The sequence below is a fragment of the Lissotriton helveticus genome, chromosome 10, assembly GCF_964261635.1.
Source record: "Lissotriton helveticus chromosome 10, aLisHel1.1, whole genome shotgun sequence".
Classification (NCBI taxonomy): Eukaryota; Metazoa; Chordata; class Amphibia; order Caudata; family Salamandridae; genus Lissotriton; species Lissotriton helveticus.
Window position 1 is genome coordinate 187,639,587 of NC_136071.1, and position 18,502 is coordinate 187,658,088.

Sequence of the window (18,502 nt, forward strand, 5' to 3'; positions counted from 1 at the left end):
TATCAATTTAACACCATTGGTGCATATGAGTTACTGGAGACTTTAAACAACCACCCTCTCTAAACCCAGACCTCTAAGATAGAAAATGGTGTGTGTGTAGAGAGAGTCCTGGGATCCAAACTAATTATCGTTTTCAGTAATCACAAATATACTAGTTTAGGTGGTGTGAATCAACACTATCTGTTTCAGTTCTTAAATAATTGATTTCAAATATCTACAATCTATACAATGTTGTTTAGTAAACAAGCTGTAGCAGCCTCTTTCTGCTACAAAATGTTTTTCAGTACACTAGTGTTTGTAGTCAGTCAAATACAGAAGCACTTATATTTTCTATGCTATTTCCATTACAACTATCAACTCGTCTGTTAGTTTAGCAAGATTAGCTTGATCATGAAGTGCTGTCTCGAAGCAGCTGCCACACAGATCTAGGCTCTCTAGAGTCTGTTAAGCTATCAATGACTGGACAATGAGTACACCTTATAATGAACACTAAAATCATTTACATCCTTATTAGGAGTGGACTGTTATTTCCGATAAGTGTAGGAATTCCTGTTACCGCACATGTAGGATTCATGAATTTGTGGACTTTATCTCACCACATAAATACAGGGTGCTACAAAACATATATCCCTCAGATACATTTCAGCCAGTCAAAGCTGCCCATAGTAATCGCGAGAAAAATGGCTGGACAAATACCGGACATACCGATTTTAAGCACCAAAATCTGCACGTTATTCCCCATTTTAGAGGAATAGTCGACATTGTTGTCATTGATTGCTCCTGATAAATAACTTACCATACAATAAATATCACACTTACCACTAGGGCTACTTGCAATGAGGTTCTCAGTAGCCCAAGAAACATGCCTTTGTAGATACGTAGTTGATTTATTTCTCAAAATATTATAAAAGTAGTTGTTAAAAATGTCTCCTAATTACAGGCGCGTCGAATTTGAAAAAAAGTTGCAGGGGTACAGCAAAGACGTAGAATACTTCAAAAAACGTGACCAAGTTACAATGGAGGAAATGAAGAATAATGTTGAAAAAATGCATGAGCTGGATGCCAATCTGACTAAAGCATCACTGGAATTTGAGGTTTGTGTTATTAAATCAATCTGGTCTCCTTTTGTAAACTTCTGATTATTGGGTTTTAAGTAAATTGTAGTATATCAACCTGTTTTGTTTGCCAACATTTGTACAATGTAAATAGATTGCCTGAGTTGGTAATCTGCTCCCTATGCAGAACACACATTTCAATCAATCTAAAATACTGTCCACCAAGTTGTGACACAATCCTATATGCCTAGGTGTTCCAGCAAATCCATTTCTTTTTACAGTAAATGCCCACAAACATCTCCGATATATGCCCTAAGGTGAGTACTTTCAATGTTTTGTTGATGGGCGCCCTGTAATCCAACTTTGATTTAGTGGAAGAAAAATGCTGAACAAGTGAATCAGTTTGTCAATTATGTAACAGAGAAAATAATCACTCTATCATACTGGTTACCTACTGACATATCTAGTAATCTCTGATTAGCCAAATGCCCTAAATATGAGTTTTCTGGAGTGGTATCCCCGTGAATACCCTGACGAGGCGTTTCTATGGAAACGCACCTAGTAAAGCCTCAGTGGTTTCTGTGGATATTTTCCAGCAGATCAGGGCAGGTGGCCAATGTCTGCAGAAACACTACTGGAACCAGGCAAACCCACTTGATTTAGGTGTAAGTTCAGTTTCCTTTATTATATTCCCCATTTTGGGGCCAGCAATTTTTGTAAGTCCATGTGCGGGTTTCGGACACTTTCTATTGAGGGCCAAAGTTTCTTCTGGTGCCTCACTTACGACACTTCCTGACATACTGTCAGTAACAAAAGACTGTATGAAGCATTCAATACATTTGCCTTCAAAGCAAGCCTGGGTGAAGTGCAAAAAACCTCTGCGGCGCTAGGCAGAGCTCCGCAAGCGACAGAGTGTGTTAGATAAATGCTGTTTGCAGTGATTTTACGTGCCAGGTGCTTGTCGGCACTGTGCAATCATTGCGAACCCCACCTTGCACAGCGCAAGCGGGCGCTACTTCCTTTCTGCCACTCATGTAGATTTTTACTCGAGCTGCAGCTTTCTCAACGCGAATGGACTGTTTCTCAACGCGAGCGGTCGCGAGCATACGCAACCACTCGCAATGAGAAATCTGACAGCCCGCTTTGAGATATCTCGCCGGGAGGTTGATTTTTCATGCCAACTTGATGGGGACGATCGCGAATGAGGAAAAATCTCCCTGGAAGGTGGATTTTCTTTGCTCGAGCTCACCAACGTGACGTTGACGAATACAAGCGAGGAAAAAAATTCTGCTCCGCACCTTACAACCTAGATTTAAACATATAATTTGCCAGGATCACATTTTCAGGGTGCCTAGGTTTTTAACTACTTTGTTTTTCTCATTTATTTTATTCATATGTTTGGATGGCCATTCCTGCTGCCATCGCAGAACCAAGTTGTTCCATAATAGGACAGAGAAAACTCTCATGTCATCTCTTGTTCCACAAATACATTTACAATGTGGTCCTCAGAAAGAAGACACACCAGACATGAAAATGACACGAATAGATACTAAAATTAATCTTAACCAAAAGCTGAGAAAAGACGATTTTATTAAAATAAGTATCTCTCTGCAATCACAGGAGATACAATGGCCACCAGTAACAACTTATTACAACACTAGCATAACATTCTAAACAGTTGCAGGCTGAGGCAGGCCATTATTCTACCCTGTCTGAAAGCTTGGGGTGGTAGTAAGCCTGGGATTTTAATATTAGAAAGACAAAACCTCTATATCAGTAAAGAGCTCCCTAGATATGAATAGAAACTTAGGGGGCTCAGATATACAGAGTATAAATATATCATTATTGAAAAAGGCACCAATAGCTTGGGAAAAGAGAAAACAGAGTGAGACAAAACAAGGTCACAAGAAGATTGTTACTTTCATTGCTCCACTTTTGACTTGAGACTTTCCAAAGAGATGAATGCTGCATCAACGTTTCAAGACAGGAAAATGTTCCCATTGTGGATCACTTGTAGAACAAGCTACTGGGTTGGGTTGCCAAGGATAAGATGTTGTTCCTGAGGATCTGTAGTTCACCCCTGTTCGTGATTGTAGCCTGACTGACATTTTGGAAGAACAGGACCTCTGTTTCCTTATGCAGCACCTTGCCTTGTTTTAAAGTCTAGCTAAAAATCAAGGCATGTTGGGGGCCCTCATGTAAATGTATTCGTACCATACTTTGATAGATGGGATGCAAAGGAGGCGTGCCTTACAAAACACCATGGGAAAATATCACTACCCCAGCTTCGTGATATCGTCAACGAGGGGTAGCGATATTTTAAATCCCATTAACTATGCCTTAACGCAGGAATTTAACGTCTGTTAAATTCCTGACTAAGGCATAGCTAACATGGGAGGTGGATTATGGTGATACGACCACAGGGTCGTATCACCAAGGCTATCTCCGTTTTGGGTGCAACATCGCTGGTTTTCCAGCGATGTTGTCCCAATTCCGTGGAATATTATCGCCCTGGAGTAACGTGTTGTTAATAACGCGTTACCAGGGCGATAAATTCCTGCAATAGACGGCGATAAATAAACAAGCGCGCTTTGCGTTTATTTTTCGCCGTCCTAGTAAATATGCCCCTCAAATCTTGCTATCTTTAGACTAGGACTGGAACAGGCACTTGGTGAGCACAAGGCAGGACATATTTTAGAGCAAATGTAGTGCTGATTAGTGGTTTATATCCACTCCTTAATTTGCAACAAAACAAGTGCAGTGGTCCAAAGCTTTTATTAGGAGCCCACCGTAAGTGCTGCCATTACTCAAGCTTGGCAGTTACCAGGGCCGTCTAGTTTTGAGACCACCTCATGCACTTCAGGCCTGTCAGAAGTTTTTGCGGGGCCTGAGGCAAAAAAAATCATGTAGAGCCACATATCATTGTCTGGTGTTCATTAGTGGTTTAAACGGTTTTAGGCTTGGTTCAAAATGCATAAATCATTTTTTGTGGCAAAAATTGGGAGCTCTTAAAAACTAAAGAAATAACACCCCTCCTGACACCCCCTTCTGACAGGCCTGATGCGCTTTGTTCCACTAATATACACTTCCTGACTTTTTAGGTTTCGCCTGCGTAGGCTGCGCATGCGCAGTCTCGCTGGCGAGATCATATGATTTTGACGAGCTTTGACTAGCAGGCTTTAAGCCCCGCCCCTCTTTCCCATTGGCCGGCGTCACCGTTTATGCTAAACGGTGGCCAGCCATTGGGAAAGAGGTTAGTGTGACGTACACTTTTCTCTTTCAAAGACGGCCCACTTGGATCGGCTCGTCTGACTTCCTTTTTAGAACTCTGCTGTGCCCACACACTGTCATGTCTGATCAGCCTTCCGCACTGCCAGGTCTCACCACAGGCCTGCCCGACCCTGTCTCACCGGGGTGCATTGTGTTCCTAAGGTATGAGAAGTATACCTCCCTTGAGGCTTTGGGGACTGCGTGTCTGAGAGATAAACCTCTCCCGCATAAGAGCATATTTTATGTGAGGGTGGCATTCCGTCTCGAGTAACTAAACTACCCCACGTGGGGGCGGAGGCACACTGAGACATTAAAGCATCAGGGGTCTGATCGTGAACTACGTATTATAAGGGTACCGTGGAGGCACCGTGAAGGTGGGAGCTCCTGGGATATCGGCACAGACAGCCTCGTTAGCCCTGAGCCTGGCGGGTATAGCCCGTCATCCCGAGCTCCGTCTTCTTGAACTCTCATGAATCACACTTCTCTGCAGAAAGATCCCTGTGTCTCTCCTCGATTGGCACACACAGTAGGTCTCTTGAATTGGCACAGTCCCTCCAGATTGGCACACCACCCTCCATGATTTTCTTTGCTGATTTACATAGCGCGAACTCGACCCCAAGGTACTGGAGCGCTTTACATGAGCATCAGTTACCTTACACAAGGACACATTCATTTTTGGTAGGTACGAGGAGATTACATGACTACTTTAAGCCCCGCCCCTAGAATCACATGATGCTGAGCCAATGCTGAGGCTCAAACCTGGTACCCCAGCACGAAAGTTGCCAGTCTAGCTGACGAACCACATCCTCTCCCCTCACCAGATCTCCCATAATGCCAACGCATCCACCCCCTGGTATAGAAAACCTAAGTTTCCTCACAGACTGACATAGCAGACCTTGTCCCTCTAAACTGATAAGTTACTGTTTCCCAAACCACAATGGATGGTCAGCAGGATGAAACGCAAAGTTGCGGGTTGAGCGTGTGGCACCAGGTAGCAGCCAGATTTCAACAGAGATCGTACAATTCACAATGTTTCCTCAAATAACATATTAACGTCGACTTCAATTAACTCGATTTTCTGCAGAACAGTTGAATGTTGTGCTGTTTTTAAACAGCAATCATGGTCAACCGTAATGATTTCTGATCTTTAACCATAGCAAAAGTTATCGCGATTATGCGATAAAAGAACAAGTTACTATTCATATGTGTCTTTCCTTGCATGTTGTGTTAAATGGGATCAAATTCAGTCATTCATTTATTTACATTTTCTTTATTTATATTTCACTGCGGTTGTTTTTAAATCGGGAATTAGTAGCGTTAAGATGTAAATGCATATAAGCCTAATTAACCCCCTGCGCTGCTTATCCTTGGCAAACGGACCCGCAGGAGTTACTGATTGCTAATCTCCCGTACCGGGGGGAGGGGAGAATGGGGCAGGGGAGGGGCTCTCATGAGTGTGTATGTTGAACGCACTGTGTACGGTCAATGCCTATATCTACACTGGCAGGGCAGGGGGCTGCAGATGAGCACACGGCCCGGGCTACAAGCGCAACACAGGCCCAGCTGGTAGCGAGCTAAGCTCAAAAGACGAGTCTATGAAATGGGCCTTTAAACCCACCCTACCCCATTCGCCCTGGGCTCCACCAGGCCTTCGCGTCCAACATTTCTGTGCAGACACCCCTGCAGCGATGTCAAACTCGCACAGCGCATGCCTCTGCAGCTGTAGCATCTGTTGGAAGCATGTCCCCTGACTCCTCCAAGCACCGGGGCGGCTGTCCAGCCTTTCAGGAGCGTCCCTCAACTGGGACCTTAGCTTTGATACCCATTGAAACGCGTATGCTGGTGTTTCACATTGATTAACAAAGAAATGTAACATAACACTAAGAATGTATTAATTTTAGTGTGGACTGTGGTTCCACACTCAGGAATGGAGTACAGACAGTTGCTCCTTGGTGTAGGTTCATTGCTGATAGGGTGCATGGCAATTTTATGGGGGGTGGGGTTTATATAGCGCGAACTCTACACAAAGGTATTTGAGCGCATTACATGAGCACCAGTTACGTTACTCAAGGACACATTCATTCTTGTGAGTCACTGGGAGATTAAGTGATTTGCCCAGAATCACAGGATGTTAATCCCACACCCAGGCTCGAACCTGGTTCCCACAACTCCTAATTCAGCAGTCCTGGACCTTCGGCCACATATTCTCATCCAGTGCTGAACGCCAGCTAATGCAAGCTCTGTATACTTAAGAAGGCAATTCCATCACAAAGTAAGTCCTCCTACCAAACTCCTCGATTCACAGGAAGAGCTGGTTAAGAATGTTAGTGGTGTATAAAAAAGCTACAAAAAAATAATAATACTAGGGCACTACTTCCTCTAAGGAGGGGTGTGCCCCATAATACTGGAAACGGTATTGGTGGCACTTTATTCAGTATCGTATTCATTTGCTTTGCTCCAGATGTCCACAGACCCAGGATTGATTGGTCAAAGACCCTCACTGTAACTGCACTGTCTTGTAAAATTGCACTTTTCTTGTGCGACCCTCCAAAATCACATCATCTCTAATATATTGGGAAGGAAACCGGTGTGCAGTCAAAATAAATAAAGCAAACACATACAAATCGCAAATGCAGAAAACATGGCCTTGAAAAACTCTGCGTTGGAACCCTGTGTGTGTGCGTTATCATGCTCTATCCGGCCATTGTTCGGAGGATTCCCCCATCAAGTATCTGCAGACCGCATGCCCACCTCCCCCTCCTTACGTCCTCTTCTTACCCCTCCTCTTCCTCCTCCTCCATCCACGCCCCCTGGTCCATAGTCCGGCCCCTACCGGTAAATACTGGACTCTGCTTCCCTCTCAAGACTGCTCCCAAAGGTCCTGAGTCACCTGGGCTTCACAAATAATCCTGTCCCCATCTCTAGATCTGCTGATTGTCCTTGAGTCTCCCGTCCCGTGTGTCCTGCTCCCCTCAGATGTAGCTCTTTCTCAAGTCTCCAACTTCTCTGCAGTGTGCTGCCTCCTGTCTCCCCCTCATCACTCGCTCCTGCTGCAGGGTGCTGACCGGTCTGCATTGGGCTCACCGGGACGATGATCTGGGGCTCGCAACATGCCCTCCTTCTACCGACGGCTCTGTGTGTGTGTGTGGCTCTGTGTGTGTGTTTGGCTCTGTGTGTGTGTGGCTCTGTGTGTGTGTGTGTGTTTGGCTCTGTGGGTGTGTGTGTGTGTGTGGCTGTGTGTGTGTGTGTGGCTCTCTCCGTGTGTGGCTCTGTGTGTGTGTGGCTCTGTGTGTGTGTGTGGCTCTGTGTGTGTGTGTGTGTGGCTCTGTGTGTGTGTGTGTGTGTGTGTGTGTGTGTGTGTGGCTGTGTGTGTGTGTGTGGGGCTCTGTGTTTGTGGCTCTTTGTGTGTGTGGCTCTGTGTGTGTGTGGCTCTGTGTGTGTGTGTGGCTCTGTGTGTGTGTGTGAGTCTGTGTGTGTCTCTCTGTGTGTGGCTCTCTGTGTGTGTGACTCTGTGTGTGTGTGTGTGGCTCTGTGTGTGTGTGTGTGGCTCTGTGTGTGTGCATGGCTCTGTGTGTGTGTGGCTCTATGTGTGTGTGTGTGTGTGTGTGTGGTCTGTGTGTGTGTGTGGCTCTGTGTGTGTGTGTGTGTGGCTCTATGTGTGTTGCTCCCCTCCTGTTGCACAGCTCCACCTGTGTGCCAGTACCTCTCCCCTCTCGCTGCCGCTCCGCTGTGAGTTCGAGCCTGCTGTGCCCCCTGCTCGTTGCTGCCTGACTGCTGTACTGTGCTCCTCGTTTGTGGTTCACTGTTGCCACATTTTTGTGCTGCTGTAACTCTGTGCTTTGTGCCTTATGTATTTTGTAATTGTGTTTTAGTGGGTTTTCCTTCTGCGTCCAGTGCGTCTCCCCCCTCCTCCTTCTCTTCTGTAATCCTTGTGCCATTCCCGCCGCTGCACCCTTGCGGCCTCGCCCCCTCGCCGTCCATTCGCCGCCCCACTCCCGCCTCCCAGCTGATCCTCCTTCCCTCCCCGCCTTATATGACGGCCACGCAGCGGGCGCCCCAGAGGCAAGCCCGTCCGCGCCCAGCTCCAGAACCCCTGAACCCCGCGAACGCCATGACGCCAGACTCCGATACGACGCCTGCACCCTCCTTGCACTCAATGCTGGACGAGACCACAGCTGCTTCCAGGCCGCCCCAAAACGCATCCACGGACCTTTTTCCTGCCCCACCGGCAGCTTCACCTGCGACAGAGCTACCAAACATCCAAGAACTGGACCCAACCACCTTCGAGGCATACTCCTCAACACCCGCTCCACACGCAAACACGCAGTTGAGCTCTGGGACCTGCTCGACACCTCCACCCCTGACGTTGCCTTCCTGACCGAGACCTGGTGGAACGACTCCTCGGCGCCCAACGTCGCCATAGCCACCCTGGACGGCTACAAGATAACTCGCAGGGATCGCACCAACGGAGTTGGAGGAGGAATAGCAATCGCCCACAAGTCCACCCTCAAGGTCTCCGCCCACAAAGACGACACCCTCAACACCGTCGAACACCTGCACTTCCAGATCCGCACCGACCCCCACACCACCCTCAGAGGAACCCTCGTCTACAGACCCCCTGGACGCCGGGCACAGTTCACTGACTCCATCACTGACCTCGCCAGCACCCACGCACTCGCCTCCACAGACTACATCCTCCTCGGGGACATGAACTTCTACCTCGAGAACAACAACAACGCCAACTCTGCCACCCAGATCGACAACCTCGGCCTCAGACAACTCGTCACTGCTCCCACCCACTGCGCCGGCCACACCCTCGACCCCGTCTTCTCAACAAGCACCCACGTCACCTTCAACCACACCACTGAACTCCACTGGACCGACCACCACTGCGTCCATTTCACCTTCAAGAAACCTACCACGCACCACCGCACCCAACAGCTGCACCGTCGCTGCTGGAGCAAAGTCACCGAATACCAGCTGACCGCCACCCTCGCGCAGAGCCCGTCCACCGACCCCACCGACCCAGACACCGCAACCCTCAACCTCAGACAGTGGATCATCGACTGCACCAACACCCTCGCCCCACTCAAGCAACCCTCCAACAACCACACCAGCAAGAAAGCCACCTGGTTCACCGAAGAGCTCCAGACCTCCAAACGTGAATGCCGTAAACTGGAGAAGAACTGGCTCCACGAACGCACACCGAAGAGCCTCGCAGCCCACAAGAACGCCACCCGCAGACATCACCACCTCATCAGATTCGCCAAGAGACACACACAACAGCAAAGAGCTCTTTAGCATCGTGAAGTAACTCCCCAACGCCAGCGCCAACGCCAACGACATCCCGCTCTCACAAGAACTGTGCGACTCACTGGCCACCTTCTTCCACCGCAAAATCGCTGCCATCCAAAACAGCCTCAAAACCACAAGCACCCCGACTACGCCAGACACCACCCCCCCTGCGAACACCACCCGCACCAACCACCTGACCTCCTGGTCCATCTTCAATGACGACGAGGCACGCAAGATCATGAACTCTATCCACTCTGGATCACCGTCAGACCCCTGCCCACACCACGTATTCAACAAAGCAGACGCAGCCATCGCACCCCAACTACGGAAGGTCATCAACATCTCCTTCGAGACAGCGACATTCTCGAAAAGCTGGAAGCACACCGAGATCAGCGCCCTCCTCAAGAAGCCCAAGGCGGACCCCACAGACCTCAAAAACGTCCGGTCAATCTCCCTGCTCCCATTCCCGGCAAAGGTCATCGAGAAAATCGTCAACACACAACTGGCCCGCCACCTCGAAGACAACAACATCTTAGACCCGTCCCAGATGAAACCACAGCACTAAGACAGCCCTCATCGCCGCCACAGACGACATCAGGCGCCAGCTAAACAACGGCGAAACATCAGCCCTCATCCTCATGGATCTGTCAGCCGCCTTCGACACGGTCTGCCACCGCACACTAATGACAAGCCTCCAATAAGCCGAATGCAAGAGAATACCCCTGACTGGACCACGTCCTTCCTCTCCGGCAGAACCCAGAGCATCTGCCTCCTGCCCTTCTGATCTGAAGCCACTGACATCATCTGCAGCATACCCCAGGGATCATCCTTCAGCCCAACGCTGTTCAACATCTACATGGCCCCCCTCGCTCAAGTAGCCCGCCTGCACGACCTCAACATCATCTCCTACGCCGACGAAACCCAGCACATCCTCTCCCTCACCAAGAACCCGCACATCGCCAAAACCAAACTCCACGAGTGAATGAAGGCCATCGCGGATTGGATGAGGAGCTGCCGTCTGAAGCTGAACTCGGACAAGACGGAGGTCCTCATCCTCGGACCCACCCCCTTCGTCTGGGACGACTCCTGGTTGCCGACCACGCTGGGAGCAGCACCGACACCCACGGACCACGCATGCAACCTAGGCTTCATTCTCGACTCCTCCCTCTCCATGTCGAAGCAGGTCAACGCCATCTCCCCCTCCTGCTACAACACCCTCCGCATGCTTCGCAGGATCTACAAGTGGATCCCGATCGAAATAAGAAAAACAGTGACACAGGCCCGCGTCAGCAGCAGGCTGGACTACTGCAACGCACTCTATGCAGGAATCCCGGGCAAACACTACGACGACTCCAACGCATCCAAAACACCTCCACCCGACTGATCCTCAACGTCCCCGGCCGCAACCATATAACCCCCCACCTGAGAGACCTACACTGGCTCCCTGTCGACAAGAGGATCACCTTCACGCTCCTCACCCACGGACACAACACCGTACCAGCCTACCTGAACAGCAGACTCAGCTTTTACACCAACACCTGCCAGCTCTGCTCCACCGGCCTCGCCCTCGCCGTTATCCCCCACATGCAACGAACGACCTCCGGCAGCAGATCCTTCTCCTTCCTCGCCGCCAAGACCTGGAACTCCCTCCCCACCCACCTACGGCTTACCCAAGACCTGCTCACCTTCAGAAGACTCCTCAAGACCTGGCTCTTTGAGCAGTAGCGGCACCACCTCCCCTCGGCGCCTTGAGACCCTCACGGGTAAGTAGAGCGCTTTACAAGTATTTTGATTGATTGATTGATTGTGTGTGTGGCTCTGTGTGTGTGTTTGTGTGTGTGTGTGTGTGTGTGGCTCTGTGTGTGTGTGTGTGTGTGTGTGTGGCTCTGTGTGTGTGTGTGTGGCTCTGTGTGTGTGTGTGTGTGTGTGTGTGGCTCTGTGTGTGTGTGTGTGGCTCTGTGTGTGTGTGGCTTTGTGTGTGTGTGTGTGGCTCTGTGTGTGTGTGTGGTTCTGTGTGTGTGTGGTTCTGTGTGTGTGTGGCTCTGTGTGTGTGTGTGTGTGGCTCTATGTGTGTGTGTGTGTGTGTGTGGCTCTGTGTGTTTGTGTGTGTGGCTCTGTGTGTGTGGCTCTGTGTGTGTGTGGTTCTGTGTGTGAGTGGCTCTGTGTGTGTGTGTGGCTCTGTGTGTGTGTGTCTCTGTGTGTGTGTGGGTGTCTCTGTGTGTGTGTGTGGCTCAGTTTGCGTGGGCAATTAATAAATTTTTCTTAGCCGTAGAATGCAAATGCGAATCAGGTGCAAAATCTCAGTTTTTGCATGATCCGCTTTCTTCCTGCAGCACTTTATTTTTGCAGTGATCCATTGACTACCACAAAATTACTGCCCAGGCAAGCCAACTTGCAGATACATTCCACAATGGGGGGAGTGGGTTTGGGGGGAGGATCTTATAGGGGATGTGTCTATGAAGGGACAAAATCATAAGCCAATTGCTTTTACGAGGCATTAGGGCACAAGGTCATGAAGAGGGGTTGGGGCTTTGGGCAGAGATCTGACCCCATCATCCCTCCCCCCAAAACAAAAGCTTCTGAAGCTACCACTAATGCCCTGGGGAGTATGTAAAAAATAATACCCATGAAATGCAGCAGCGCCCACCCTCCAGATATGAGCAGGAAACCCACACACGCAGTGTGAGAGGCAGCAGTGTGAGAGACAGCATTGTGTGTAAGAAAGACAGCAGTATGTGAGAAACAGGAGTGTGTGTGAGAGAGACAGCAGTGTGTGTGAGAGAGACAGCAGTATGAGAGACAGCAGTGTTAGAGAGAAAGCAGTGTGGGAGAGACAGCAGTGTGAGAGAGAGCAGTGTGAGAGAGACAGCAGTGTGAGAGAGACAGCAGTGTGAGAGAGAGCAGTGTGAGAGAGACAGCAGTGTGTGTTCTAGGGAGAGCATGGTGTGTGGGAGAGCATGGTGTGTGAGAGAGACAGCAGTGTGAGAGAGACAGCAGTGTGAGACCGACAGCAGTGTGAGAGACAGCAGTGTGTGAGAGACAGCAGTGTGTGAGAGACAGCAGAGTGAGAGACCTTTCCTTTATATTTTGGTTTTTGAAACATAAATAAAACGCATTGTTTTTTGCAATGCCAATAGTTCAAACTTGCGTAAATGCGAGACCTATTGCATTGCAAATGCAATAGGTCTCACATTTGCGAGAGACTAAGCTATTGGCATTGTAAATGACAATGCATTTATTTATCTGTTTTCAAAACCAACACATAAATAAAAAGTTTGTCATTTACAATGCCAATAGCTCTAACGTTTGCGAAGGCGAGACCTATTGCATTGTAAATGCTTGTTATCTTAATTGTGCAGGTTCTTTTTCATTCCTGCTTTCCTTTCTACCTGCTTCATTCTTTCATAGCTGTCTTTTCCTTGCTCTTTCTTCTTTATGCTGCCTTTCTCTCTCTTAAAGCCCCACCCCTTCACATTTAAGGGCTAGTGCCCACCACTGCAACATTTGGCGCAAATTAAGCTCTTGCATCACATTGAGTCAGTACCCTTCTCAGGCAGAAGCATACAACGCTGCAAGGCAGCCTCTAAAGGAAGATAGCAACAAACATTGGCAAATTCTATAGGTCCCCCCTTTATGTGAGTGCCAAGCTACTGGCTTTGCCAATGTCTGTTTGTAAAGCACTGCTTTCGAGAGAAAAAAGAAAAGAAAAAAACCATTTCAGAATACTGGATAAAAAGCAAAAACAAATGTTAAGGTATCTTCAGACTGTACATTGAATTCTAAATGGGTAATCTTTGTAAACAGCATAGTTTATTTTTTAAATACTTTCCAAGCAGGAAACTCTTAGCAAAATCTAAAAAGAGCCAGTATCCGAATTTAAAGGAAAATGCTTTTCGAGGCCTTGTTTACTTTCCACAGGACTCAGAGCTTAAACGAAGGCTAAATGTTGGAGCCATTTGGCGTTCAGCATTAGCCTAGGGAGCAGATTCATTTGCCTCCAGGTGAAGTGACATTTCCTTTTCCTTCTCTTGGTAAGCACACCTTCTGCCTCAAATACCAGCTAATTGAGCCAGCAGCCGGCCTCATTCCCCCAGTGTCATAAATGCTGCCTTTGTCTGTCAAGGACTGGTCTTTATTGCACCTTGTGGAATGCAGGCTATAAAACAACACCAGCACAATAAAGTCTGCTCTTTAGTAAATCCCTGGCAAAACTGTACCTGTTGCTATGTAAGTAACAATGAGAGCAAGAGGGGTGTGGATGTGATTGTGGGAGCTATACATGGGAGAGAGAGGAAGAAAACACATGTTCTCCTATGGGGTGTTGAATGAAAAAGAAAAAGTAGATCTTCAATGTGAGCAGTGGAAGAATACAAGTCATCCAGACAAAAGAAAGTTAAAGAATCTATGCTCCAGGGGAGGGGCAAACACAATTAGAGAAAGGAAAGTGATTGAGTAAGAAGCAAGATAATGAGAGTGACAAGAATGTCAACCATGGGTTGACACAAAGCCCACCATATGCTTTTGGTATGGTCCACAAGTGGTCTTTCGACAACAGACTGATAAAAGTAGGGGTGTGCATAACTCTTGTAATTTCGGGTAGCGAAATTACTGCAAAATTGCGAGAAATGACACAGATTTACACAAGATGCATCTCGTGCTAAAACAATTACACAAATGGGCCGTTTGGGGAAAAAATCCACTTGAAAATGTAATTTCAAGTTTATTTATGGTTGTATGCATTCAAGCCACTGCTGCTCGCATTTGGATGTGTAGTTCTGCGCTCAGAATTTACCTGAATGGTCTGCTAGGATGAAATATCTACTGGAAATGTTAATTGGCTGCCTACGTTAAAGGAACTGTTGCTCATGTTCAAAACATTGCAGATCATGTTTGAATTTGTGGTTTTGCGATCAAAATTTACCCGAACGGCCTGCTCGGGTAACAAATCAACCTGAAATATTGTTCACTTAAAAAAATTACCTGAACTGTTAACATTTCTCACTGATACTACCCCATATGACGTGATGGTGTAATGTCGAAAATGTCATATAAATTTTGTTATTCAAAACTCTGGCGTAATTAAAATGTCCCCTATGTCAGAAGACGAGAACTAAAAATGCCTTTGCCCCATGCCGGTGGTAAAATAGTGGCTGATGGCAAAATAGATGACCTCCACTCCACTCCACACCATTACTCTCTCACTTCTACGGAGTGGCAGTACTTCAAGGCCAGCCTAGACAGCTGACTTGGAAGCCAACAGTGTGGGAGATCAGGAGATGCAAATCATCAATGCCTCACTTGTCGAACATATCTTCCTCTAAAGTACCATAAACCCTATCACAGGACACACCACGATTACAGTCTGAGATCTGATGTGGTGCTGCGGTTCTGGAGCACAATATGAACAACTTAAAAGAACCCTCAGGGAAAAATGTTATGCAAGAGCATGGGCCATGGCCAGAATAAATGGCCCACCACCTTAAAAACAAAACAAATTTGAAATGTGGGGGCTTGATTATAAGCTGTTAATAACATTCCAAATCACAGTTCACTCCAAGTGGAAACAAAACTGTGAATGTTTGCTTTGGCTTTATAGTCTAAGTCATATTCTACATTATGTGCCTGTGTGTGCACTTCTGATATTTGAATACCAACGAAGACAGAGGCAGTGTGTTTTCTACATGTACATTTACAGCAAATGTTGACATGTCCTACACTGTCAGGAAAGGACACATTTAAGATGTCCCTATACTCTTCATTTGTGAAATTGATTGTGTTGGTTGGTTGTGTTGCGCACTGACTTACTATACGAGTGAGATACTGACATGTTTGCTATTTTGTCCAAAGGCTATTAACAAAGAAGAAACATTACTTGAGTTTGAGAAGACCCAGTTCCCATTGCTGCAAACCACAATCCTCAACAAGTTACCCTATGAGCAGCTGTGGCAGACTGCCTATGACTTCCACACTAAGTCAGAAGAATGGTTGAACGGTGGGTATAATGTCTTTTTGAATGATATCTAGCTACGTTCAATGTTATGAGCTCTATATCATCCTTCTAAATGATAGCAGGTGGTTATGTACCCAGAATACCCCCACCAGAATGGGGTGTCTTTTAGCATATTCTTAAAGATGCAATGTTACTAATCTAGAATGACCGTCTGGTTAATGCCTTTGCCCAATTTCCAATTTTTCAAATGAGTTTGAACAGATTAATTGTTCAGGCAACAATGATCTTAGTTGCTCTTTATTGACTCAGAAGGATCTGGAATGTGGATCTCTGATTTCTGAGCACGGAGAGACTGGTCAGTCTTGTTGTTGCTTCTGTTGCTGTTGCCTACAGCAGTTGTCTTCAACTAGGTGCGTGAGGCAATATTCATACAAGGTTTTCAGGATAACCACTTACTATGTAAATGATTTCCATTCAGGTTTAATGTATTCAAATGTGGATAAACTAAAAATATTGCATGGATCTGGCCCTCCTGGGTGTATGCTCAACACCAGCAGCCAACTGATGAGGTTACACTCCTACTTGAATGTCACTTTGAAATCAGCACTAAAAAACAAAGAACCCAGTTCATAAGCTTTCATCCATGTATCAGTGTATGTAAATTTATCTTATGTAGATTACCTGAAAATCGGTCATGGATCCAGCCCGCTGGACCTACTTTGGACACCCCTGACCTAGTTGAGTTCTTAAATTAGTTTATATAAGACAAAAGTCTCTTAAACGATAAATACAACAGTTCATAGAAATACTGCCAACTGAATATACATTCAAATTTAAAATCTTTTAAAGCCATTAAAAATCTTGCCAATACAATGGTTACATCCAGATATTGCACTGAGATTAGAAATTTCACAGCCAACACTCTTGCTATTGTGCTAGACTTAAAAAAACAGTATGTTGAAAAAAAAAGCGTTGAAAAGTTTAAAAAGTAAGGCAATCTATAGCAATATAAACATTAGTGCATCGCTTTCCAAGTCCACAGTTACAGTTTCTATCTGGATTTCTAAAAGATATCATGCCTTATGGACAGGCATACAGACGATGTAGCCATACTCTAAATTTTAATATTTTACTATGTATACACTAGTTTGGTAGGTAGATTAAATATACCCCTGGCATAAAGTAACACAACTGAGGATTATTAACCCCTTCGCTGCCAGGCCTTTTCCCCTCATGCGCCATGCCTTTTTTGGCTATTTGGGGTAGTGCGCGCTGAGGCCCCTGTAACTTTTTGACCACATATGGTATACACGCCAAATTTGCGTAGTTTTCTTCCAACATCATGGGAATTCTAAAGGTACTCAGGGTTAGTGGATTCCCTTGGAGGGGTCCCAGAAATTAGCCAAAATACAGCAAAATGTTGTTTATTTGGTAAAAAATGGGAAACATGGGCTACAAATGAAAGCGTCTGGGTTTTTCCCTGCAAACGTTATCAAAAAAGGGGTTGTGGGACTGAAATCACAATTTTCCCAGCTTTTAGGAAATGACAGTCTTTTGTCAGAAAACCAAAATTTTTTACACAGTTTTATCATTTTCCTGGGACATAGCCTATTTTTGCTATTTTTAGTGCTTTCAACCTCCTTCCAGTTAATGGTAAAAATAAGTATGAAAGCAATAATGGATCCTGGAAAGCTATACATTTTAGAAAGTAGACAAAATTCTAAATTCAGAAAGGGGTCATTTTTGTAGATCCATCAAGGTTTCTTTATAGAAACTAACAGTTAAATATTGGAAACATTGAAAATTTGTTGAAAAAAACAGTCTTTTGTGTCAACGTTTTCACCTGTAACTTCTTGTAATTATGACAGCTCTTTGAAATCAATATACCGTTACATCCGCTGGACCTTCCTGGTTGTGGGGATATATAGGACTTGTAGGTTCACCAAGAATCACACGAACCCAGAGTCAAAAACTGAGTAGCAATTTGCAATGGCTTTTTATTATGTAACGGGTATATGGCTATTATTGTGTGAAAATGTATACATAGAAAAATCGGTATGAAAGACACCTATGTATTTCTGAAATGGGTACAAATTATAGAGTTTAGAAACAGTACATATTTGAACATTTTCAAAATTGGGAATACTTTTACTAGCATGAGAATTATTGGTCATTTTTCAAAATGACTTCTTTTTTACACAATGTCTTTCATTTGGAAGGCAGAAATGCATCAAACCTCAATAGGTAATAACAATTGCTTTACAAATCTGAATTACCCTAAGTCTCCCAATAAAAATGGTACCTCACTTGTGTGGGTAGGCATAGTGTCCACCCAATGAGAACACACCACATTTTCACAATGAAAATGTACCCTTTTTTTGCGAAGTGTGTAGCTGTCATTTTTTAACCCTAGCTCTGCCGGCACCGAGGGAAACCTAACAAACCTATACATTTTTGAAAACTAGACACCCAGGGAAATCCAGGATGGAATGACTTGACTGCCTGCCACCAGGTTCTGTTACCCAGAATACCTTGCAAACCTACAAAATTGTCCAAAAAAACACATTTTCCCCACATATCTATGGTGGAGAGTGTTGGAATCTGCGTGGATCCAAACATTTCTACCCACCCTGCGTTCCCCAAAGTCTTATCAGAAAAACGGTGCCTCACTTGTGTGGGTCGGCCTAGTGCCCGCGACAGGAAACGGCGCAAAACGCAACGTAGTCACACCTCAATCTCGTAGTGAAAAATGACCCTTTTTTGGCAAAGTGCCTAGCTCTAGTTTTTGTACGCTAGCTCTGCCGGCACTTAGGGAAACCTAGCAAACCTATACATTTTTTAAAAGTAGACACCCAGGGGAATCCAGGATGGGGTGATTTGACTGCTTCCCACCAGGTTCTGTTACCCAGAATCCCGTGCAAACCTAAACAAT

General features: G+C 46.1%; 1 protein-coding gene and 1 non-coding gene across 2 annotated transcripts in view; one reads left to right on the forward strand and one right to left on the reverse strand.

Annotated features, from left to right (window-relative positions):
* Positions 1-18,502, forward strand: part of DNAH3 (dynein axonemal heavy chain 3) — a 660,573-nt gene that overhangs the window by 251,942 nt on the left and 390,129 nt on the right. The window contains exons 16-17 of the mRNA XM_078665068.1: positions 941-1,094; positions 15,468-15,612. Of these exons, the coding sequence (XP_078521194.1) occupies positions 941-1,094; positions 15,468-15,612 (299 nt within the window). The remainder of the gene's footprint in view (positions 1-940; positions 1,095-15,467; positions 15,613-18,502) is intronic.
* LOC144786298 (U2 spliceosomal RNA) lies at positions 2,453-2,639 on the reverse strand. The gene has a single exon (XR_013602114.1). It is a non-coding gene; the product is annotated as a U2 spliceosomal RNA (small nuclear RNA).